Raw genomic sequence first — 23,755 nt, 5'->3', positions numbered from 1 at the left:
GACTGCTGTGAAAAAACTGCCAAGTGAATCCACAACATCAAGCCAGGTAGAGAGGATAGGAAGATCAGAACATTTGATCTAATATTGTTCTATTTATTATAAAAGATTGGGGAGGAAGGAGAAGAGAGTGAGGAGGAGAAATTAACAGAAGATTTGGCTGTTCAGATCGGACAGCTCTCTGCAGTGAGTCAAAGATGTAACTAAGTAGTTACATGTACTCAAGTACAGAACTTAAATACACATTCAAGGTACTTGTACTGTATTTCCATTTTCTACTTTTGCTTCTCTACAGTTATCTGACAGCTTCAGTTACTCATTACTTTACACATATTGCAGTTTACACATCCTGGAGACTGGGCTGAGATTTTTTCCCGATTTTCTAAAAATGATCCAGAAATCTTTCAAATCAAACACAAAACTGACTAATTGTGTGTAACTCTCCCTCATAGGAACAACTCCCTGAACAGATGGTAACATAACTGTCCCCAAAATTAACCAACATACATGAGACATTGTAATTAAAAAAAGGGGAAAGACCACGAGAAAGAAATAGAGGAAAACTGACTCACTTCAGACCATCTATAATTAAAAGCTACTTAGCTAACCACAAACATGAAGTAAGGAAGTTAAATAAGTGAGTACGTCCTTTACAAAGTGAGCTGCACGGAGAACTTGTCTTTAAAAAGTTTAAAGTAAAATCAGGAGAATAAGAAGCAGAAATCTACCTGTATCATATATTCATAGGCACAAGGACCCAGCAGAAACAAACACCCCTCTCACCCCCAGGCCTCCTCTTCCTGCCCTCCCACTTCCTCCCTCAAACCCATGTGCTGCTAGAGGAGGTGCAGGGAGGTGGTTTCACCTCAGCGCGTGTGTGTGTGTGTGTGTGAGAGAGAGTGAGTGTATGGGTGTGTGTAATGTAAGAGACTGAGAAGAGATCACGAGTGAGTGCAGGGTGTTTGGGAGCAGAGAGAACGATGATGGGTTGACCTCTGGAAAGCGGCTCACCTTTAAAAAAAAAACCCTGGAGAACATGGAAGCCCAAAAGGTCCTCCATTTTGTGCCATCTGGTAAGTCTTACAGGGGTGGAGTGGGGTGAGAAGGTCTCTCATGGTGCAACCTGAGCCAACTGTGTCAAACACGTGGAGGAAGCCGCTCTCGCTCTGTGTGTGTGTGTGTGTGTGGGTGTGTGTGTGTGTGTGTGCTGGTAGCACCAAGAAAACACTGCAAAAAGTTGTCACGGCGTTTAACCGGCAGGCTTTAATCTTTAGTGGTGCCATAATTTCATAACATGGATATTTTCTGTTACCTTCCTGCTTCTTTGACTGATGTTTACACGTTATGTGTCTTCATATTCTTGATATTACAACCTCAGCATGTGAGTAAGATGTTTTTATTGCCAGGAAGGCCAGAGAGTGAGAAGCAAAGGATGTGGTTCAATATTTACAATATGGCCATAAATGATAGATGGAAGGTTTTTTACAGCAGACCTGCAAATAATTTTAAGCATCTGTTTTAAGGCTGTTGTGGTGCCACGCTGGGGGGAGTGAATGACTCCAGAAAAGTATATTAAATTGATCAAAAAATACGTGCTCGGTCAGACTTTCTGTTTTGGTATTAAACGGGGAAGTCTTGCTACATCATGACACTTGCAAAATACGACATTAACACTGGCTATCAGACACACTGGAGCTGAAACGATTACTCGAGCAAGAAAATGGCTCAAAGATGCGAGAAATGAGTGGATCCGGCCTCTCAGATGTGACGATCAGCTGTTTTTCTTTGTCTTATGTGATAACAACCCGAGTATGCTTGGGTTTGTGGACAAAACAAGTGGTTTTTATGGTGATTTTCATTATTTTATCACATTATAAAGACCAAACGCCAGAAAATTGCTTAAAAAATGCCAAACACGAGTAGTTTCAGCTTCTAAAATGTGATGATTTGCTGCTTTTCTTTGTCATATGTGATAACGACTGTATTTGCTTGGTTTTTGGACAAAACAAGGGGTATTAGGGGTTTGCTTTTTCACTATTAAATGTCATTATAAAGACAAAACAACAAAACATTGCTCAAAAAGCCAAACATGAGTGGATCCAGCTCCTCGAATGTGAAGACATGCTGCTTCTCTTTGTCTTATGTGATAGCAAACGGAATATGCTTACGTTTTGGGACAAAACAGGTAGTTTTAAAGATATTTTCCACTATTTAATGACAGTAAATAGCAAGAAAACACAAAATAAATTGCTCAAATTTGCCAAACAAATTTGCCTCAGATGTGAGGATTTGCTGCTTTTCTTTGTCTTATGTGATAGCAAACTGATTATGTTGTGGTTTTGCACAAAATAAGGTGGTTTGAAGGATGATTTTAAACAATTTTTATGACATTTTATAGACCAAACTAAAGAAAACAGCACTACAACACACTGGGCATGCAGGTTTTTTTCTCTTGAGTGCCATTAATGGGTTAAAAAGTCCTGCTTGAGGTTTCTCAGGTCGAGGGATAAGAAGATTATCCAGCAGAAAAATGTCTAATCTGGCAAATTTCAAGTCTTTCTGCTCTTATTTTTCAAATTCTCTGGTTGAAGTTGATGATAACGCGTCAGTCAGAGTTCGGTCGTTACAATTAATCAGATTTAATATACAAGCTGTATCAAACCTCCATTATCTTGAGCTTTACAACCGTGAGGCAGGCCTTATCATTCACATAAAAACCTGATGTTTGTCTATTGATGGCAAAGTGAGAACAAAAAACTTTCCTTCCACTGTGTACCTTGGCTGCTCAACTATAACTGTGTGACTATGATTACTGTTGGTCCAGTGGTCATATTCAGCATCCTGGATAAACAAACACCAGGTCGTCTTTATCCTCGGCCTTTGAGGTGTCGATGTGGAATGAGCTGTAGTTCCTCCTTCCTGTTATTTGCCTTATTTCAATGTATGAATGTGTGCATTGTGACTTACAGAGTACACGCCGTTCACAGTACAGCTGCCGCTCGCAAACACCGTCGTCAAACGCACCGCTGATAATGTTGATTAGGCCTTTTATGGTGGAGTTTTAACAGATTTGATAACGTCGCACAGTGTTGTGTTTTTCTACAAAGCACAAAATTGAAAAGTAGACCATCGCATGTCCCCTTCTGTCCTGATGGTTTGACCTTGTAGAGTTCAGTGCAGAGTTATCAGCTCTGAGGCTCAGTGCACTTGTTTTCAGAGACCCAACAAGGATTCTTGTGTTTCCTTCTGTTGCTCAAGGACATCCTCTGCCCACAGGTAGCAGAGATAAAGAAAAACTGAGTCTGCACACGGCTGTACGTTCGTCCAGAGAGAGGGAGGAATTACAGACTTCAGATCAGCAGCGTTAACAGAGCGGCGGTGCAGTTTGAAGCGTTTAAGATGCAAAATGTTTGAGAGAAAAATAGCGGATGGACGAGTGAGTGGTGTTAAAAACCACAAATAACTTGAGATTTACAGTGTCTGATGCTCAGAAACATGAACAGGAAACACTCAGATTTGAAGTCACAGTGAAGCGTCAGTCATCGCGTCTTTATCTGAAGTAATGTGACAGATTTCTGCCGTATTGCACTCACGTGGAGGTGGATTAAAGGATAAGTTCACCAAAAAATAAAAATTCAGTCATTATCTACTGTACTCACCATTCTGATAGAAAGTCTGATGAAGCTTCGAACACCACGAAACATCTCCGGAGCTTCACAGCAAAATCATGTCCAGCATTCTCCCTAACAGCTGAAGTAGATGGGGATAAAACGGCTCCATACAGCTCATCCGGCCTGATCCAGGTCTCCCTCTGGCTTTTATCGAACCATTTTTATGATATTATTTGTCGTTTCAACAAGTCCCCATCTACGTCAGTTGTTCGGGAGAAAGCTGCGATGCTGTTTTGCTGTGAAGCTCCAGAAATGTTTTGTTGACTACTACAACTTCTGATTTTCTCATTTTGGGTGAATTTCTCCTTTAAACAAACAGGGAGCGGTACAGTACAGCTGGCCTATTTAATTTAAAATTGTAACCCTTTTAGTAATCTATTTTTTACTAAGTGTAACTGTAATCTAATAACTTTTGTATCCTAATTACTTAAACTCATCCTCCAAACATTCACTGGGACTCGAGGATGAACTGATTCTGCAGTCAAAGGTCACGCTGACCTCACAAAACGTGTTTTTCAGCCATATTTCGAGGATTCATACTCTGATGAGAACATTTCTACTTGGTTAAAATGATGAAGTGGTGACATCTTATATCCAAAAGGTCAAAGGTCAGCTTCACTATGGCATCATAACATCAGAACGGGAGGTTGTGACCATTTTTCTCGTTTGGTCGGGTGATGAATCAATGACACTAATCTTGGGTGTAAGATTAGTAAAGATCGATGTGCTGCTGTTCATCATGCAGAAGACGTGTGAAGCATCCATGTTTTTAGAATTTGCATCATTGTAGTCGACCACGAGCCGATCAGTTTTGCTTATATTGATCTTCCGCTGATTGCGGTTGCACCACGTGATGGCGCTCTCAGTCCTCTGTTGTCTCTATAGAGCAGGAGATACCAGATATATATATTTTTTTACTTGTCTTTAATGAAACTACATTAAAATTGACCACAACCTGTTGCGCAGTAGTTCAGTAACAGGGTAAGAAACATTTTAAGTGGTGTCACTTTCAAAGCTGCTGCAGCCGTAGTGAAAAACACCCGACTTACGCTCGTGTGGCTGTCGATGCTTCTGTAAGCATGAGGAAGTGAGCCTGCCTGCCGACAGGAAACCCACAGAAGTGAGCCGTCCTCACCCACAGGCCTGCAGACAGAATGTAAACACACAACAGTTACACGAAAACACAACAGGTGACTCTCCGGTCTGTCTTTACCCTCACACCGACACTACTGTTGGAACTGATGGGAAAAATGCAAACTCTCATGCTGCTGATAAGACCTAATTGAGAGTATTTACAACAAACTTGACCTTTATCTTTATGAGACGAGACTGTAAAGGTCTCAATCAGGCAGAGTAAATCGTCCTCCACACGCCCGGCTCTGGTACAAACAGCTCTTTGCATAAGCTGCGCGGCACCCTGTTGTCTGTGCCGACTCCCCTGAAGCGGAGGAGGCCTGGGAATGTTCCTTCTAATCTGCTCTGAGATATATGGCCCTGTTTGGGAGCCCCTGGAGCCCCTCCGCCTGGGGCAAGGAAAAGCTCATCTGTACAGCCGCAGCAGCGTCTCACAGATACACGAGCGCTCGTACAAACATCAGACACAGCTGGCCTCAGATTTTCGTTGTAACTGAGAGCGAGAGGGTTTCTTTCAGCTTCTCAGCATGTGTCACCGTCCTCTTCAACACCCCGATAACTGACATGCACTTTTTTTTTATGTCTATAATTTTATATCACATTATGTTTTACGTTACTATGAAGTCTGCGTGTTGTCTTTGATATCCAATTTTACTTCTTCTGTGCAGCTTTAAAAGGTTGCAGCAGGTTTCCGTTGACACAGAAACCTGCTGCTGAACACACACTGTTTTTGTCGCTTGTGAAGTGAGAGCTACTGTTGCACCCGCGGGAGAATCCAGCTGGGTTAAACTGTGTCAGTCAACATGGAGTCCAGTTTCACACAGTTTCATCACCATGTGCTGGTCCTGTGTCAAACATCTACATGAAAACACGCCAGGTGTGCCCAGCGAGAGGACTTTTAGCGCTTTCATTCATGATTTTAATACTTAAGATGCTTAAAATCAAACTCCCTTTATTTTTCAGTTCTCAACTTTATACGAAGGGACAAACAAAAGATTATTTAAAATGGTGGCGAATTAGGCCATCTCGCCTCTGTCCACAGAAACCTCTGACCAGAACTTCTCTTTTTTTTAAAAACCTCTATCGATTGGAAAGTAGGATGAAATTTCAGTCCACAAAATATTTCTGTCCATCGGCATGAAGCTGAGTAGATAATGGCACAACTTATATAACTTATCCTTTCGTCCACCTTAAAAAAGTTAACTTCATATTGAGTCTAAAGATATTGGAATCAGCCATCATCAGTCCGAGGTGGTTAAAACCCCCGAGACTGACTCGACCTCAGTGCCGTCAGTGGTGACCGCTGTGCTGCTTTCACATGAAATCAAATGGAAGACAACAAGGGAGTTAAAGTCGAGTCACATGACTGCCTGTTATCAGAAAGAGGTCGCTTGTAGTACTGTAATTACCTCAGCTCTGTGGAGCGTTGACATTTTTGTTTCTCAGCCGACGACTTTCCTGTTTTGGTTCACTCTCACTAACAGAAGTCAGCTGTTTTCAACTCTGATAAACGTTTTGTTTGCTACGTGCCCCGGCATCAAACAGCTGACTGGTTGAACACAGTTGAGCATTTACCAACTTAAGGAGCCTGATATTTCCCCTCAGGAGTTGTCTACGACCAAAACAGAGCTCAAAGGAGAGCGAATACTGGACTTCTATTCATCTGGTGGCCGAATGATGAATGATTATGTAGATGTGTAAAAATAGGCAACTCTTTTTGCCAATATAAGGCGATACTGTCAGCGTGGTGTGGCCAAAAATGAATTAATAAAGGTTTAAAATTGTATTTAGCATTCTGCGATCACTGTTTATATTTCATATGACTCTCACATTTCCATAATGCGGCTGAAGATTAAAGGCCAAAACAAATAATGAGAGCTTTTAATATAAAATACTTTATAATAAAAATTAACATAAAGTTGCTGTAAATATTATTTGTCTTTCCTCCTACAGACGCTCCAGCCACCGGGAGGTCCAAGAATGGATATGTTTTCCAAGAGATGGGTGCGTAGCTGCATAATACACATAATATTGACTTTTATTGCTTTTCTCTGCGCGGGTCACGCTTTCATACGATCTGCTATGCGAGCACAAACATTATTAGTCAGATTTTTAGCTTCGGGACACGAGGGAGAGTACAGCAGTTTCTTACATGTAAATGTATTGCAACAGTTATTTATGCTAATGCCGACGCTTCTCGCTGCTCGCTGATGACCCATTTAACATGCTGGTGAGCACAGCCAGTCCCTTCTCCAGTGTGTTGTGAGGTTAATTAATGGGTAAATAACGAGGCAGATGATCTCTGAGTCGATGATGGGAAGAGGGAATAATCATAGCTCAGAGCTGTGCTCGTGAAGGGTTAAGGTTAATTCTCTAATTCTCTGCCTGTTTCTTCCTCCCCTCATAAAACTCGCAATCGAGATGCCATATTTATCTTCTATACAATTAAGGAATTTACGAGGGGCTGCTATTGTTATATTGCTGCATGTCTGGTTTAAGGGGGAGTTTTTATTGGGTCTCTCTTTCTCCCTCTTGCTGCGTGCTTGTCAACAGATGGCAGAGAGGTGGGAGGCAAAAATAAATTGTCCCTTACTGGAGACACTGTTAACGCGGCTGGAATAACATCTTGACCTTGATACAAAGAATAGTTTTATCTCTGCTTGGTTGACCTTTATTATTACTGCTTGTTGTCTGCGATTCACTCGATTGTTAAGTGAATTTCTGACAAAGCGCTGCAGCAAAACTCAGCTAAAAGTACAGCACTGCACGTAACACACAAACTGAGGCTTGGTTGATCCTCAATCGCCAGAATAAACAGTTTGCACTTTACATTTCTGCAAACGTCGGATATGTCGACGCTTTGCATTTGACACATTGGCAGTTTATGGTTCTTCATGGTGCAAATTTACATTCCTTTATGTTCAGTTTTCATTTTTATGTCGTGACAACGCTGTGTTATTGCCGGGTTAGGCTGAGGCACAGAACCCACTCGGTGAGGGTTAGAGAAACATCAGCATTAAAGGAGCAGTATGGAAACAAATGATCAGAAGAGAAACAAACTAAATAAACAAACTTTCTTTGTTTTCATGAATAAACTGAATAAACAAACTGACCTTAAAGGACAACACAATTTCATACTGTTTAACTTTTGTTTATATTTGGCGGACCCTGCCACCTTTCCAGCTTGTTTATTCAGTTGTGGAAAAAATAAATATTTCTGAGTTTGTATTTCTTCTTAGCGGCTGACACCATTTGTGTTTTTATCCACAGAGCTGCAGGATGGAGAACAGGAGGATTGTGGGCAAGGTTCACCGGTCGCACACAAGGAGCACATCTACGACAGTCAGATCCAGATCGGTGCTTCAGGTGTGTGTCTGTGTGTGTTTATAGAATACATGAGAGAGAGCAGATGCTCACTGCAGTGTTGTGCTTTCACTTTGTATCCGCCTCTTGTGATTTTTATTGTCTGAGAATATTTTGCAACCTCTGCAATTAGGAAATCATGTGTGCCAACTCTGCTTCCTCGAGTCATAACAAGTGAGAGAGAATTCACGGACATGAATTGGCAGCGAGCGCTCCGTTAACTATTAATACTGGACAGAATCAATTCTCAACTTTAGAAGTATGAAAGCACAGTTTGCAGTGGGGATCGGAGACTGTGCGTATTAAATATGAATTTCCATCTGTGTTGTATTTACAGATCCTGACTGCCCCGGGTTTGGACTGTTAAACACAACAAGAAAAGTAAGAACTGTCTTTTATCCTCTTTGTGTTGTGTCAGGATAACTACACAAAAACAGCCTTTTGCGGATTCTGTTGCATTTTTCCCTCTGAACCCCCCTGCCCCCAGAAAATATTATTTTTCCAGCGTCAGACAGCTCAAATCCCTAAATTTCTACCCAGCTCACACTTAATAACAAAAAAATAAATCTGAAAGCATCAACAGTGTGCAGAGAAGACGTGTGAGGATTTACTTGCTGCTGGGGAGAAAACAAAAATCAGAAAACTCACCTTTAAGATCGTATTTGCACTATAATATTATTCCTATTGTTCTTGGCTCGCACTAGTATGTGAAGCCGATGAACTTCCAGGAGGAAGTGCGTGCCCACAGAGACCTGGATGGCTTCCTGGCCCAGGCGAGCATCCTCTTGGATGAGAAAGCTGCCACTCTGGACGAGGTCCTGAGGCGAATGTTAACTCATGTGGTGGAGGACGGCCACGGGAGCTGCGATGCAGACGAGGTCATGAACTCGCTGTTCACGGACGCGGGAGGGAAAGAGTTTAACGGTGAGAAAAAAAAAACACATTAGCACTTTGAGATGAAGTGTTTGGCTCAGAGGTGTTAACGCTAAAGCTTTTTTGGCTCCTACAGTTCATCTTCTGTCAGAGACCATCCAGGGCGTGACCGCCACTTCCACTGGCATTCGTTACCAGCAGTCCTGGCTTTGTATTCTGTGAGTTCATCCACATTAATGTGTCTCTGAAGAGCCTGCAGCTCAGTAAATGTTGTGTAAATCTCACAAAACCATGCAAAAAATATTTTTCATTGGAAAAATAATTTTGTTTTGGCTTCACCTGCCAATACAGAACACCGCACAATCAATCATTTATACGACAGCGATTCAAAATAAATTATTTTTCTATCAATCCAGCTCCAATGTGAGGAGCCTGCAGAGGCGCCATGTGTGCATCGCCCGCCTGGAGAGGCCGCAGAACTGGGGAGTCAACTGCTGCGAGGCTCGATACGTCATCCTCATCCTGGCCCCTCCGAGAACCGTAAGGTTCTCAGTTCTTCTTTTTAAAGTAGCGTTTGTTGAGCAATCTGGTGTTGAGCTGCACGATTAGAAAATTAATCTGCAACTACTTTTTTTTAAGGAAAATGCTGTTATGTAATTGCTTTTAGACTGTTAAATGTGAATATTTGCTGGTTTTCATCAATAAAATAAGAGTAAAATGATAATCGGGCACATTGGGCTCTGCGTAAAGGCATTTTCAGTATTTTCTGACCAAATGATTAATTGAGGAAGAATAGGATGACTAATGATGAGTAAAATAAACATTACTTGATGTTTTCATATCAGCTTCTAATTCTTTCTGTCACACATAATGTATCGGTCTACTTCACAGAGAGTTAACCAAGAGACTCTCCAATCCCTCGACAAAGTAAACCTGAATAAGTTATTTTCATCATTTAAAAGCATGGGTCAGGAGTGTGCTTGGTTCACGGCAGTGTCGGGGTGGGCGGTGCAGGTTTCCCAGCAGAACATTTCAGTGTAACGAGATGATCGATGTTATTCACACCACCTGTCAGTGGTTTTAATGTTTTGGCCGAACGCTGTAAATAAAAAAAAACGAAAACACCATAAAATGGCTCCACACAGCTCGTCCGACCATAATCCAAGTTTCCGGAAGCTCCGAGATCCCAAATGGATTTAAAACCTGTTGTTATTTACACTCTCTATGCAGTCGAGCTCGCAGTCCATAAAACTTTTCTGGGGCTTCACAGCAGAAAACAGTGTTGGAGCACAGCTGGGGATTTATTTAAAAAAAAAAACTCAGACAAACATGAAATGGCTTCATACAGCTCATTTGAAGTCACCAGAAGCTCCGAGATTCCAAACTGATTTGAAGAGACAATATCTACAGCTTATTTAAAGCAGAAATCTTAACTGCAGCTGCTAAGCTTAAAGCATTAGTGAAACTTTACCCGACTCTCTATGACAAAATTTATATTTTGGGTTGAAGTTGAGTTTTAAAAAAAACCCAGTGCCAGCATTTCCTGCCCTTAAAAATACTTTGTCATTGAAAGATTACATCTAAAGTTTGAACCCTCTCTTCGTCCCTTTCAGAAAAGCACCAAGACGGCCACTGAACTCGCAAGAACCTTTGCCACGATGTTCTCCGACATTTCCTTCAGGCAGAAACTTCTGGAGGCGAAGAGCGAGGACGAGTTCAAACAGGAGCTGGTCTGCCAGCGTCAGCAGCTCTGCATCGTCAGCGAGAAGCAGGTCGAAGAGGAGGTGGATGACTCAGATCCACGTAAAGGGAAAGCACTTCAGGTGTGAGAGCGCAGCGACATGTCGGCTCTGTGCTGTCATCAGTGCAGACGCTATAAGAAGTATCCATTTGACTGACGTGAGGTGAAGATGTTGTATAACTTCAGAAAAATGCTGCAGCCCCAAAAGCACAAAGCTTAAAAAGTAAATATAACAAAATAGCAAACACAACAAACTAACACTTGCATTCTCCACTGGCTCTCCACATGTGGAGACCACCCTCGTGTTTTCCCGCTCCGTCCAGGCGTATAAAGATGTGATGCAGTAAAGAAAAGTAGTCGAGCCAGATTATCTGATTATCCTGTTTCCACACTCTATCGGCCAGGCCTGAGGAATGAGAAGCAGCTGGGCAACAGACTGAACACGCTGCCAGGTCTGCCATGGATCTGGCAGCAGAATGTGCGCAGCTCTGTGTAATGATAAAGTACTTCATTATGTCCAGTGTTTAAATTAAGAGGAAATGTGTGTGCACAGCAGGAGGTAGGACATGAGGGAACACCCAAATGTTGCCTAGAGAGAAAGCAAGTATTTGTGTTGTAAAAGGCCGAAAGTTAACAGCAGGTTGTGGCTGCACCTGATGTCCTGAACGCTTTCAAAACATCATTTAAATGCAGGTTTGTTCCTGCCAAAACAGCCTTTTAACCTATTCTGCAATTACAAAACTGTAAAATACCAAAAAGCAACAAATAATGGACACTCAGGTATGCCAGCATCTTTGATTTTGTACTGGAAGAACGGCTCCGCTCCTTCTCAGGCGTCTCTGCACTGAATCTTCTTAATTACAATCATTTAAGTCAATACAGTTTTTTTTTACACAGCGCAGAATCAAAATAAAAGCGATCTAATGACATGACAGAGCAGGTCTCAGCATCTCACTTTAATTTACAGGGGCCTAACATCCTCTCATGAGCAACATATCCAAAAGACCAATTATCCATCCCGCCGCAAATGTATGAAAATAATTGTGTTTTTTTTCTGCTAATGAAATATTTTACCTTCTTCTCTTACTCACAAAAGTCACAATATGCTGTTCTAGCTCTTCTCAGCTTAGTATTATTATTCTCCAGCATTGCGTCCTCCATGGAACAGTCCGGTTGTTGTGTTTGTCAGGATTTAATAGGAAAATTTGTCACTTGTAAAAAATCAGTGTGAACAGGCACTCAAAGGAATGTTAACGTATGTAATACAAGATTAAAATACAGCAGTAGTTATGATCTACCATCCAAAGTACTGCGCTCAAACACAAGAAATTGCAACATAAACATGTTACTATGACTGTTAACAGAAGATGACTTACGGATGACGCCGTTCATGCAGACTTTATGTGAGGATTAAAGGTCCAGTGAAGGATTGAGTGGCGTCGAGCGGTGATGTTGCAGATTGCAGTCAGCTCGCAGCGCCTCTCCTCTGCCGGAGGAGAAACTAGGGTGGCCGCTGAAACGCAAAAAATGCAATACACGCAAAACCCCCTCTGTCAAGACAAAACTCGTCACTTAAACCTCGTAGAGCTGCTCCTGCATATCAGAACTGCTGAACTCTCCTTTGACATAACTTCAGTCGTCAGATTGTGATTTTCTGTGCCGAGTTGGCGGCCATGAGTGGTTTCAAGATAAAAAAAACCGGGGTCACCCAGCACAACGACTGATGTAATTCACAAAATATATCGCAGCTTTGACTGAGACGTGAAAAACCAGAATGTGCAGCAGTCTTTTTGTTATTCACCTCTTTGTGTACAGATAACTTTCAGAGCACACGCCGACTGCACACATCTGATCCAATATGGTTGCCCTGATTCAAATCGTGTACAGTGCAAGCTGTTACCTGGTCTGTTGTGATATTGGCTTTATGATCACAGGTGGAACAAAAAGTCTCGCAATCACCTTGTTTTTCCATCAGTTTCCTAAATAGATGTGATACAGAGAAAAGATGAAGTCTTTAATCTGATGGTCCCATTCTCGTAAACACTAGAGTGACAGCATGTGACTAAGTATTGTCCTGAAGTGTCCACTGGCCACGACTGACTTCTGTCTTTTTTCTTCCCAGTGCATAGATTTCCTGAAAGCCGGTAAAGGTGTTTACGATGACCTCCGCCGCAGACTCCCCCTCTACCCCTCAGACTTCACAGACGGTATTAATACTTTTTCTTGTAACGCTGCTTCCTAAAGTGGGCACGCATCTATTTAGCTGATTTGTTACTGCCACAAAAATCCCAAAATGTCTTCTTTAAAAATCTTGCTCTTTGAAGATTTTCGGCTGCTTTGACTCGTCTGGTTGTCAGATCTTTAATAAGTCTTTAAATAATCCATCAAGGTATAACCGGGAAGGACCGCTGCCTGCTGAAGTACACAACCACAGCTATTTTCCTCTACATTGCCATTCTGCTGCCTGCCATTGCCTTTGGATCACTGAATGATGAAAGCACAAGAGGAGAGATAGGTGAGAACTTCACTAAATGTGATTTTTATTGTCTTTGGTCCGCAGCATCCTCTTAATAAACAAACTATCCAATCTGAAGCATACAGATGTACTGACGTGTTTGTTTGTCGGCAGATGTTCAGAAGACCATCGTCGGCCAGAGCATCGGAGGAGTCATATATAGTTTGTTTGCCGGCTCGCCACTCGTCATCCCGCTGACCACCGCGCCGCTGGCCATCTTCATCAGCGGTCTGTAGTGTGTCCTACCATTCAAACAAGAAGAGAGAAGCCACGTGTCTAAATAGATTTTTATTTATACTTAATTAGGTAACTATGTGTTAGTTTGAAAGGTGTCAATCTGCTGAACTTCCAAACACGGTTGGTGCAGGATTCAGAGATAACTATAGCTGAGGTTTATAAGTTGTGCCTTGACTTATATAGATAATAAAAAAGTCATACCTGAGTAAAAGTAAAGAAAGAGGTGCGCATTCCATCACTGGCTACATGTAACTAGTTACTCTAGGTAAAAATTAGAGTACAGGTTGTGGTGAAAGTGTTATTAATTAGGCTGTAATGCAATGTGTGTTTGTGCCTGTGTGTGTTTTCTTACTTCTTCACGTTTTACAGTCATCAGGGGCATCTGTGACGACTACGACCTCGACTTCGACGCTTTCTACGCCTGCATCGGTTTGTGGAACAGCCTGTTCCTCATCCTCGGAGGCTTATTCAACGTCAGCCTGCTGATGAAACTCTTCAAACGGTGAATGCACGCCGACGCTCGCAGCAAACATTTGTTACTATGACAGATCACAGACAGAAGCCCCGTACTTGTGATATATGTAACCGAGCGTGTGGCCATGAGGTCACTGATAAGAGAAGACGCATCTGTTATGACTTCCTGTTTTCAGCCATAATTACTGTTTTTGTTTAATGTACGCTCTCGCTATCTGGGCCATCACTCAGCCTTGAATGGACTGTTGTGTCTGTGCCTGAATAAAAAAACAGCACTTTAATAAAACATGAATGATAACGCCAAAGCTTTCTCTATTCCCACTATCTCCCCAGCTCAACAGAAGAAGTCATTGCATTGTTCATCTCCATAGCGTTTGTTGGGGATGCGGTGAAAGGCACCATCAAAAGTAAGTCGAGCCAAGGTCGGACTGCATTTAACAAGTTTTGAATGCCTCCGCAGCAGAGCTATCCGTCTGCACTGCGGGGGAACATCTGAACGTCCTGGCCATCGTTTGTTATAGGTAATGTAGCCCATCAAATATACATATCCATCACGGCGTCTTGAGGGGAAAAGCGAGCATGAAATCAAACAGGGCCCCCCGTGTGCCAGGGAAAAACAGACAACCCTATAATGTGAATATAATGGAGTCTTTCACATTGCTTCAGTTATGTCTTTCTCACAAGGGTTTTGTCACAAGGCGGCAAATAAATAGACGAGCATATGGTGGTTTCTTTAGAGCTCTTCTGCTTTCCTCTTTAAGCCTCAGGTGCTGCAGATTCCCGCTTAACTAGAACAAACCGAGAAGAGTTTGGATGCAGTGCGCTGCTTGAATGTCCTTGAATACCTGGAAATAGCTAATTATACGGAGACGATGGTACAATACGTGTGAAAAGGACATAAAGTATATTTTGTTTGATATTCTCTGCCTCGCTTTCCATAGTTTTATTTGGATGAGATGCAGAATTGGCCTTGGGTATTTCTAGGACTTACTAAATATACTAAATGTGTCAGATTCTAACAGCAAGAAGAAATTAAATCATGTTGAGTCTTTTAGTTCGTATAAAGCATCGTGCCGTTCCCCCCAAAACACAAAAATTGCAGTTTCTTATCATAAATAGTCAAAGGAGACCTGATGCTACTTTTTCGTTTTCTTCCTTCCGCTAGTGTTTTATAAACTGTATGTTCTTCTGCACTTAAAAGGTCAAAGTCCGAATTTATGCATAGCGGCTCTGTTGTTGTTAGCGGTGCTGGCTCAGGCGTGTTTGAGCTAACCAATCGGAGGAGACTTGGTATTCGGGGGGGCATTAAAGCATGTAAACCTGTTCTAGCAGCAACATGAAATATATTTATGAATCTGGAAATGAGCATGAAAGCATCCTACTTGATCGTTGTAATAACAACATATCACCGGCTGTCGGATCAGGTTGTACCACCCTACGTCCTGCAACCCTGCAGACTGACTGCACCAGTCACTCTGGCTGACGTAGGCTGGAATCTCTTTATCTTCTTGTTTCTTGTACTTAACAAAACGCAAACCCATTTCCTTCTAACGAGGTTAGCTGGTTCTGTCAAGAGATGAGAAAGTTATAAAGTTGTAGTAACGAGAAAAGTTTCTGCAAAAAACAGAATCAATTTGCATCTAGTAATCATGACAACATATGTCATAAACTAAAAAATATCTTATAAAATGGAAAAGATCTATAAAAAAAAGGAAACATGGTGGCAGCAATAACCTGCTGAAAACAAATTGATAGGATCTTATAAAGAAAAGACAGGTTTCCTGTTATAACCAGAAGCAGAGCAATTATCGATTGCCCCAACATTTATACCTTCTTTCTTCTTCCACCCACACCTCCTAGTTTTTCAGCACTACTACCACCCGCCCACACTCGCGACCACGAACAGCACGGCGGTGCTTCTGCAGATTAATGAGATTCTCAAGAAGGCGAATAACCAGACGGGAACCGCGCCTGGGAATCATAATGGGACTGTGTCACCGACTGAACACGCGTTAATCTTCCTGCCCGAGTCTCTGGTGTTGTGTACGAGAGAAAGGCCCGTCCTCTGTCTGCTGCTCATGTTGGGGACTCTGTGGCTGGGTTATGCCCTCTACCTCATCAAGAGGAGGTATGTTCACTTACTGGACCGTTAAAATGTGCAGCCTACATTATCACAATTCAAGTGAATGTCCTTTTTATTAATGTTATCAGTGATCTGTGCAGACAATCATTATTCACAGAACTTTACTTAAACTGTAGTGGAGACACTAAAGTTAGCAAAGATAATAAAAAGTCAATTATAAGTTTGAGGAAAAGTGTATTAAGTAATGTCAACGAGAATATCTCCATCTGATGTGACGATGTTCAATAAAAAGAGAATAAAACTGCATGTTTTAGATGATCTATCTAATCATAACACTACTCTGGGAAATAAAATATAGAAAGCTAAGTTTTAAAAGTACCCAGCATGTTAGTGCGTGTTAGCAGCGGTGGATATTTACTCAAGTACTGTACTTAACTACAATCTTCAGTTGAGTACTTTGATTTTCAACAACTTAATACTACATTTAAGGAGGGATTTTGTACCTTTTTACTGCACTACACTTATCTGACAGCTGCAGCTACGTTGTGGCGCAAGATTTTAAAAAGCTATAAGTATCTAAATATGAAAAATAAAACGGTCTCATAAGATCTTTGCCTCTGATACTCTCAGCACTGTCTTTGGCAGAATATGTAACTGGAGTTGTTTTCACAGTAAAGTTGCTCGAAAGTTGTTAAAAACACACATTCAGTGCTTTTGTTGTAAAAATACAGAAACATTACTGCTTCTACTGTTGATTGTCACTATGATCTTTTCTAATTGTATAAATGTAATTACAGCATTAAACTGTTTCATCCACTAAAAGAAAATACTTGGACATTTTAAAGTCAATCAGTTACAGATCTTTCACGTTATTTTACGTGAGACATGTTAATTCACTGTTTTTTTTTTTGTAATTTGCTTAATATTTTTTTATATTTCAAGAATACAGGAAATCTTACATTACATTACAGATTTCACTGTTATCGTTACAGTTCAAGATTTAAGATTCAAGAAACTTTATTGTCTATAGTGGCAGAAAATTGCCTTCGGTTAGGGCTCAAACAACGTGAAAAAAGAAAAGAAGTATTTATTTTTCCTTGTTTAAAATGCATATTGCAGTGGAAATAAAATAGTTCTTGTAAGTTCTCCTTTTGGCCGGAGGTACTCTGAAACGGCTGCCTGAAGGGAGAAGCTTAACAAGTGGTGAAGGTTCCTCAGTGATTCAAACTGCTGCTTTTCACAGTTATACCGCTTTAACTGGATTCAACATTAAATGCTGCTCACATGTTGCTTTAACAATAACCCAACAGAATAATACACGTTAACACAACACTACATGAACTGAACAACAGTTTTGCTCCTTTTACTTGAATAATTCCACCACTTAGTTTGATAGAAATGCACGAGTACTTCACACCTGTACTTAAGTTTAGTACTTGAGTTAATGTAATAAGTGACTTTCCACCACTGCCTGGCTTACTGCATACAGCTTCACATAACTTGACATCAAGAAAATGCACATCCCAGGAGTCAGGCAGAAGGTTACACATCATCAGCAGCGACTTCCGCCCTTCAGGTATAATAATGTAATACATGAGGCAGATAAATGTAACTCTGCCGTCATGTATTTTCCACATCTGACTCCTGGGATGTCATTGTTCTTTCCCCCCTCAGCGGCAAACTTTCAGCGCCTGACATTATTTTCCAGGATCAGGCAGTAACTACTGTAAATACGCTCGTAAAACCTGTTGAATTATTACATCAGAGTTGCACAATGTGGAAATGCGTGTCGCTTCTTCTCTCCCCCGCAGCCCGTATCTGAATGCCAAAATCAGAGAAGTGGTGTCTGACTGTGCTCTGCCGATCTCTGTGGTGATATTCTCCTTCATTGGCTCCTACCTTTTCATTGACATACAGCGTGAGTACGGATCTCTCAAATAAAAGAAGTGATAGAAGAGTACCTCTGAGACTTAAAGTCACAACCTTGGCACAGAACGTTTTTCACTGTTCATAAATCACCTGTCGGAGGGGAAGGGAAGGAAAACATCGGCCCAGTGAGCCTTTAACTCAGTGTGGGTCCTGAATCCAGACAAAGGTTGAATGTTGCACATAAAACAAAGGTCATATCAGGCATTTCTTTTATTATAATCATGTAATTACTTATGATAAAACTCTGTTTGTGGTGTTTTCATATTTAATTGGTTATTTTCTGTAAATCTTGTGCTTCTTTAGTTCCTCAGTTCAGCGTCCACGACGGCCCAATCTTCAACTTCCCTCCGTTCGACAAGCTGTCGAGAATGAACACGCTGAGCGCGTTCGGGCTGGGTTTCCTCCTCGCACTGCTCATCTTTATCGACCAGAACATCGTCATCTCGCTCACACATGTACCAGAACACAAGTAAGACCAAACACAGACAAATCCCTCATATAGATCGTCATGTTTCTTTTTTTTTTTAATCCAGAAACACCTCCAATAGCAGCTCATGAAAAAAAAAGTACTGCTGCATTGACAAACCACTCAAAACTGGTGTGTGTGTGTGTGTGTGTGTGTGTGTGTGTGTGTGTGTGTGTGTGTGTGTGTGTGTACCAGGTTGCTAAAAGGCACGGCGTTCCACTGGGACTTAATGCTGACTGGCTTCATCAACATCCTCATGTCCTGTCTGGGGCTGCCATGGATGCACGCCGCCTTCCCACACTCCTCCCTGCACGCCCGTCAGCTGGCCAAAGTGGAACAGCACGTAGAGAACGGACACCTCTACACGACGTGAGTGAAGTCAAAGCGAGGAGAAAAACACAAGCTTTGAAAGACATTCGGGTCGTGGCTGACTGACAACACCAGCTCGTCTGAACTCTTTCTCCTCGGAGTCTCTTTGGCAGCGGTGTCAGTTCAAAGATGTAGAAAAGAAAACATTTTATTTGCGATGTTTTTGTTGTATAGCTTTACAGATCGGGCTTGAGCTCGAACACGGCAGTTACCTCAGCTAAAGATCCACTTACTGTCATGTGGTTCTGGGGCTTTCGATCGTACTCCACAGTCTTCATTAGCAGATATCATGAAACAGTAGATGTTCAGACTTTCAATCTTGGACCTTCTGCTTAACTTATTAGGAAACTTAAAATGCTTCTCTCTGCCTTTGTGTCAAACAGCATCGTCAGTGTGAAGGAGACCCGCCTGACCTCGCTGGTGGCCAACATCCTGATCGGTCTGTCTGCGTTCATGCTGCCCATTCCTCTGCAGTGGATCCCCAAGCCCGTCCTCTACGGCCTCTTCCTCTACATCGCAGCCACTTCACTTGATGGAAACCAGATGGTGGACCGCATGGCCCTGCTGCTTAAGGAACAGGTGAGCGGGAGGAGGGATGCTGTGGGTTGACTGGTCGATCTGTTTGCCTGTTTGTATCTCTTTGTCTTTCATGTTTATCCTTTACAACAAATAACGCAGAAGCCCCAAAATCTGGTATAATGACATTAAAAATGTCTTAATATAACATGAGAAAGATCTGGTGTGTGTTAAAACATGGAGGCAGCAAAACCCCTGCTGAACAAATGGCAAAATGAACATGCACACATGAAGCTGGCTTCCTTTTCCCCACTGAATTTGTAATTTATGCAGCTACGATCAAACACTGTCTTTTGAAATGTAATTAGCAAAACACAACATGTCAGTGAAAACAGCCTTGTAACCTTGTCCTACCTCTCCGTCTAGACCTCCTACCCTCCCACCCACTACGTTCGCCGTGTGCCTCAGAGGAAGGTCCACTACTTCACAGCGCTGCAGATGATCCAGCTGATCATCCTGTGTGCGTTCGGGATGTATCCTCTGCCCTACATGAAGATGGTCTTCCCTCTTCTGATGATCCTGCTGGTCCCTGTCAGGTAAGACGACCCGGCCAACAGGGGGCGGAGTGGGAGCATTGGGAATGAACTCAGCACTACAATGTCTGCATAGAAGTGACACTAGTCGATGGTTTCTAACTGAGTGAAACGACCCAGAATATCTTAGTGGCGGCCGTGAGGAGAGCCGGTTTAAATGCAAAAGAAGAGTGGTTCCTTTCTTCTCGCCTTTAGCACAGGACACACTGGACCATCCTTTATGAGAGGATGGATTTAAAGCCGACCCACGAGCCCTTGGAGCCTTTGTGTAACGCTGCATTCCCGACAACTCAGAACTTGAACATTTCTAACCGCCTTTGAGAAAAGAACAATAAACATCGCTCAAAGCTGGAATTCCTACCTGTAAACTCTTGTCTGATGTGACGCAGCGACGGCAGCACACATTGCGAAGGACTACAGTGTTTGTATTAGGCTAACCTTGTACAAATACCGTAGTCTACAAACACATCCGACCCCCTCCCCCACTGTTGTGTGACTGCTCCCTCATGAAGGAGTAGACGGATGTGACGGAGTTTACAAGTAGGAATTCCCACTTCGAATGCCGTTGTATTTTCTTCAGTATGAGGCAGGAGAAGGAGGGAAATTTCCTTTCCTTGATATACATGGTTTGGACTATTCGACCACAGCCCAAAACTCATGATGAGCTGTTGATTTGCAACAGATTTTTAACATCACGGCCGTCAAGGTTCTCCGAATCCATGATTCGATTTTCAAAATTTAAGGTCAGGATTCATTTAAATGTATTGATTGTTTTCTGGCACTGATGTAGCCTGTTGTTATTGCATCTGGATTTGTAACCATCAACAGATCGCTGGCTTCATGCCCTGATAATCGTCATTTACTTTTTTCCATTCTTGATAAGATAGAATTGAAATAGATATCTTCAAAAGACAGAGGGATCATGTTTTACATGAACAGACTTTATGCTCTCGTGGCTTTTTGCAGGTATCGCTGAAACCACCTTTGAATTTGATGATTTAAATTGAAAGCGCATTTCGATTGATTTTAAATCAAAATCGTGACACAGCTGCTGGTCACACTTGAAACTGTAGATCAGGTTTATGTGGCTTTAAAGGAGCTTTCTAAAGACCGCCGTGATAATCACAAAGCTGGTCAGACTGGAGGAGTTTGAAAGACTTTTTGTATTGCGATTGTTTACTATTCGTCAGAATTGATGTCTCACCGTGTTGTCTGAAGGAATATCTCCATGTAACTGAGCAGTCTCGTCTGGTGTCTCTCTATATTTTCTCCCAGGACAAGCCTGCTTCCCAGAGTAATCGATGCCAAGTATCTGGATATCATGGACGCCCAGCACATGTAGCACAACAGAGCGACTTTAGGAAAACATTCATGTTCTTCAGCTGGACGGGAAACAGACTCAGAATACTAAATGAAATGCATTTGGGCTGCAAGACTTCGATGTGAGCGCTCTGCTGGTGACTTGAACACCCATTTACGCCCCTTATTTGCTTTCTCAATGCTCACCACACATTTACTATCCATGTAGCTGTCTTTAATATGTGTTTGATGATATAACCATGAAGGAGCGTCTTCTGTTTTACTGCCTTTTTTCACACACACATACACAGCCACATCTGTCTTGAGCTGTTGGAGACATTTGTTTGTGATATTTAAAAGAAAATGTTAATCATTTCATTTAATTGAGGCATCATGTTGCTTAATATAGAGCCACCTAGTCTGTATCTGTGAGGTTTTAGTGTGTTGTGGATGAGGGGGTGAGGCGATTTCAGTGTTTTACAACCATGAAAAATCCTTTTAACTGAGCGAGGAGGAATTTCTCATAGCTGAAAACGAGCAGAGGGAAATGTCACAAGATGTTCAAGTTGTTAAGAAGTGAAAAAATGCTATTTTTGTCACAATAACGTTGTTAGTTTTAAAGGTAATTGGCTCCGTGCATTGCAATGTTGGTATTAAATCAAACTGTTACACAATTAAAGCCCTTTAAAGGATCTGAGTGAACATCTTTCATTATGCTGAACCTCTGCCATTTTAACTCCCAAGGCAAAATACTTAACATGCAGCACCAGGCGCTGACACGGTAGGTAACAGCACCTGCTCAAACAGCATCACACGCAGCATCAGCACTATGCCATCCTTTATTGAGCCGAACGGGCTGACGGTTGAGTGTTACATTTGTCCAACAGATGGCAGTAGAAGCTCATCTTCAGGGTGTTATGAGCTCAGGCTCACCAGTAAGATATGAGTCAGATTCATGTCATCCAGTGAAAGAAACTGGAAATAAGTAATAATGAAGTTATGGTTGGACAGGTGTAGACCATGAACAGTTTTAATGATTTGTCACAGATTTTATTCATCGTTTTCTTCCTTTAAAGCCACTTTTGCAAGCCAAAGAACCACCGGACCCTCAAATATTAAACATATTTCACCACCTTTGCCGTGCGTAGAAAGGTTGTTCCACCATTAATCCATCAACTGCTTCATCAAGGCTATTTTCCTGGCTCGTACTAACCGTCTGCCTCGAATGTGTTTGCAGGAACAAAACACTCGGCTGTTTGTTTGAGCCCTTTGACAAACAAAAGGCTCCTTTTCACGTTGTGCTACAATAAAGGAGTGAACAAAATTATCATCTGCGGCGACGTGGCTGAAATATAATCATCATGAGTGCGACATTCAGTAATTTGCAATTGCACAAAGACAAACAGTGAACCACACCTCGAAGGCACCGCGTGAATGTTCTCCGCCAAAATGTTTCTTTCACTGGTGTGATCAGATTCAAATTACCAGTTTAGAAATGCATCGGATAAGAAATTCGAAACATTAACGTTGGCAGCTTCCCATTGATACTCTCTCCGCTGTTTTCGTGTCCATTTAGGAACTGACAGTGCAATTATGCGCCACCAAATAGGAGCATAATTCAACACTGAGAGATGTGGAAATACTTACAAATGGACCTGATTGCTGCATCCATCTTTTGTGTGCACGTCTAATAGACGACACAGAAAGTAGAAGGAAATATAAGAATTTATTTTATGTGATTGTACAAAATCAAGACCAGGCAGAAAAAAAGAAAGGCAGAGAGTTTTGAGGTTGAAAGTAGACCCTGATGATGTTCCTGTGTAGCCCTTTAGTCCAGGTCTGCCAGCGTGTGAACCTGTGTGTTTATACTGAACTTCCCCTTCCTGATCTGAGATGTGCGGTGAATGATTTGTGCTCTCGTCTGGGCCCGGTGTCTCCATTAGATGTGGGCTTCCTCCACGTTTCTAGAGTGTCCTTCGTGTGCTTGTGTTGTCTCGTCTACCTGTCGTCTTTTACACTTCCGAGCGGCGTCGCTAACAGAGTCTACGTGTTCTTGATGCCCTGGAAGCCGCAGAAGTTCCAGCGTTTCTCCAGACTGGCTCCGACGCCCGTCAGCTCCTGTCTGAAGGTGCAGGGCAGCCGAGACAGAAGAGCCTCCACCTCACCGGGGTTAATCTGCAGAAACATGACACAAAATGTGTGTACTCTTGTGCACAAATTAAGACAGACATTCTTACATGTCCACTATTCACACCTCTGCGCTTCATTTTCATTATGCCCACACTCCGCTCCCAGCTTAAACCCAAAGCATCGAGACAATATGAGCTACATGACAGGATTTACAGCGGCTAACGCCACCTGGGTGGGCTGCAGATAATCACAAAGGTGACAGTGGAGACAGAAATCCACTGTAAGAGCCGCTGTAGACAACCCACGGTGTCTTGCATTAATAACTAGGTTGTTCGAGCCCGGTGCTCACGTCAGGGTGCATTAAG

At 42.2% G+C, this 23,755-nt stretch overlaps 2 protein-coding genes across 4 annotated transcripts in view; one reads left to right on the top strand and one right to left on the bottom strand.

The window, feature by feature from the left end:
• Window positions 1-838: 838 nt before the first annotated feature.
• LOC311257455 (solute carrier family 4 member 11-like) lies at window positions 839-21,952 on the top strand. Its single transcript, XM_084353095.1, has 20 exons — window positions 839-1,070; window positions 6,756-6,806; window positions 8,073-8,168; window positions 8,503-8,546; window positions 8,870-9,089; window positions 9,175-9,256; window positions 9,455-9,578; window positions 10,652-10,861; window positions 12,902-12,986; window positions 13,169-13,294; window positions 13,409-13,522; window positions 13,901-14,033; window positions 14,339-14,412; window positions 15,866-16,133; window positions 17,900-18,006; window positions 18,321-18,486; window positions 18,679-18,852; window positions 19,236-19,431; window positions 19,795-19,964; window positions 21,237-21,952. The coding sequence occupies exons 1-20, from the start codon at window positions 1,034-1,036 to the stop codon at window positions 21,301-21,303; spliced, it is 2,544 nt and encodes an 847-aa protein (XP_084209221.1). The 5' UTR covers window positions 839-1,033; the 3' UTR covers window positions 21,304-21,952.
• Window positions 21,953-22,967: 1,015 nt separating this feature from the next.
• The window catches only part of LOC311256874 (ecto-NOX disulfide-thiol exchanger 2-like), a 166,231-nt gene continuing 165,443 nt past the window's right edge, over window positions 22,968-23,755 (bottom strand). For all 3 annotated transcript variants that reach the window (XM_084352268.1, XM_084352269.1, XM_084352270.1), the window contains one exon: window positions 22,968-23,435. In XM_084352268.1, the coding sequence (XP_084208394.1) occupies window positions 23,304-23,435 (132 nt within the window). In that variant the 3' untranslated portion in view covers window positions 22,968-23,303. The remainder of the gene's footprint in view (window positions 23,436-23,755) is intronic.

This window comes from Pagrus pagrus, assembly GCF_965226575.1.
Source record: "Pagrus pagrus genome assembly, chromosome: 5".
Lineage (NCBI taxonomy): Eukaryota > Metazoa > Chordata > Actinopteri > Spariformes > Sparidae > Pagrus > Pagrus pagrus.
This window is presented reverse-complemented; position numbering and strand designations above follow the sequence as displayed.

Bases quoted from the DNA above. Each gene is read 5' to 3' on its own strand.
- LOC311257455 (XM_084353095.1), top strand. From the start codon at position 1,034: ATGGAAGCCCAAAAGGTCCTCCATTTTGTGCCATCTG. The intron at 10,862-12,901 runs GTGTGAGAGCGC...TTTTCTTCCCAG, and splicing joins GTAAAGGGAAAGCACTTCAG to TGCATAGATTTCCTGAAAGC. The intron at 18,487-18,678 runs GTAAGACCAAAC...TGTGTGTACCAG, and splicing joins ACACATGTACCAGAACACAA to GTTGCTAAAAGGCACGGCGT.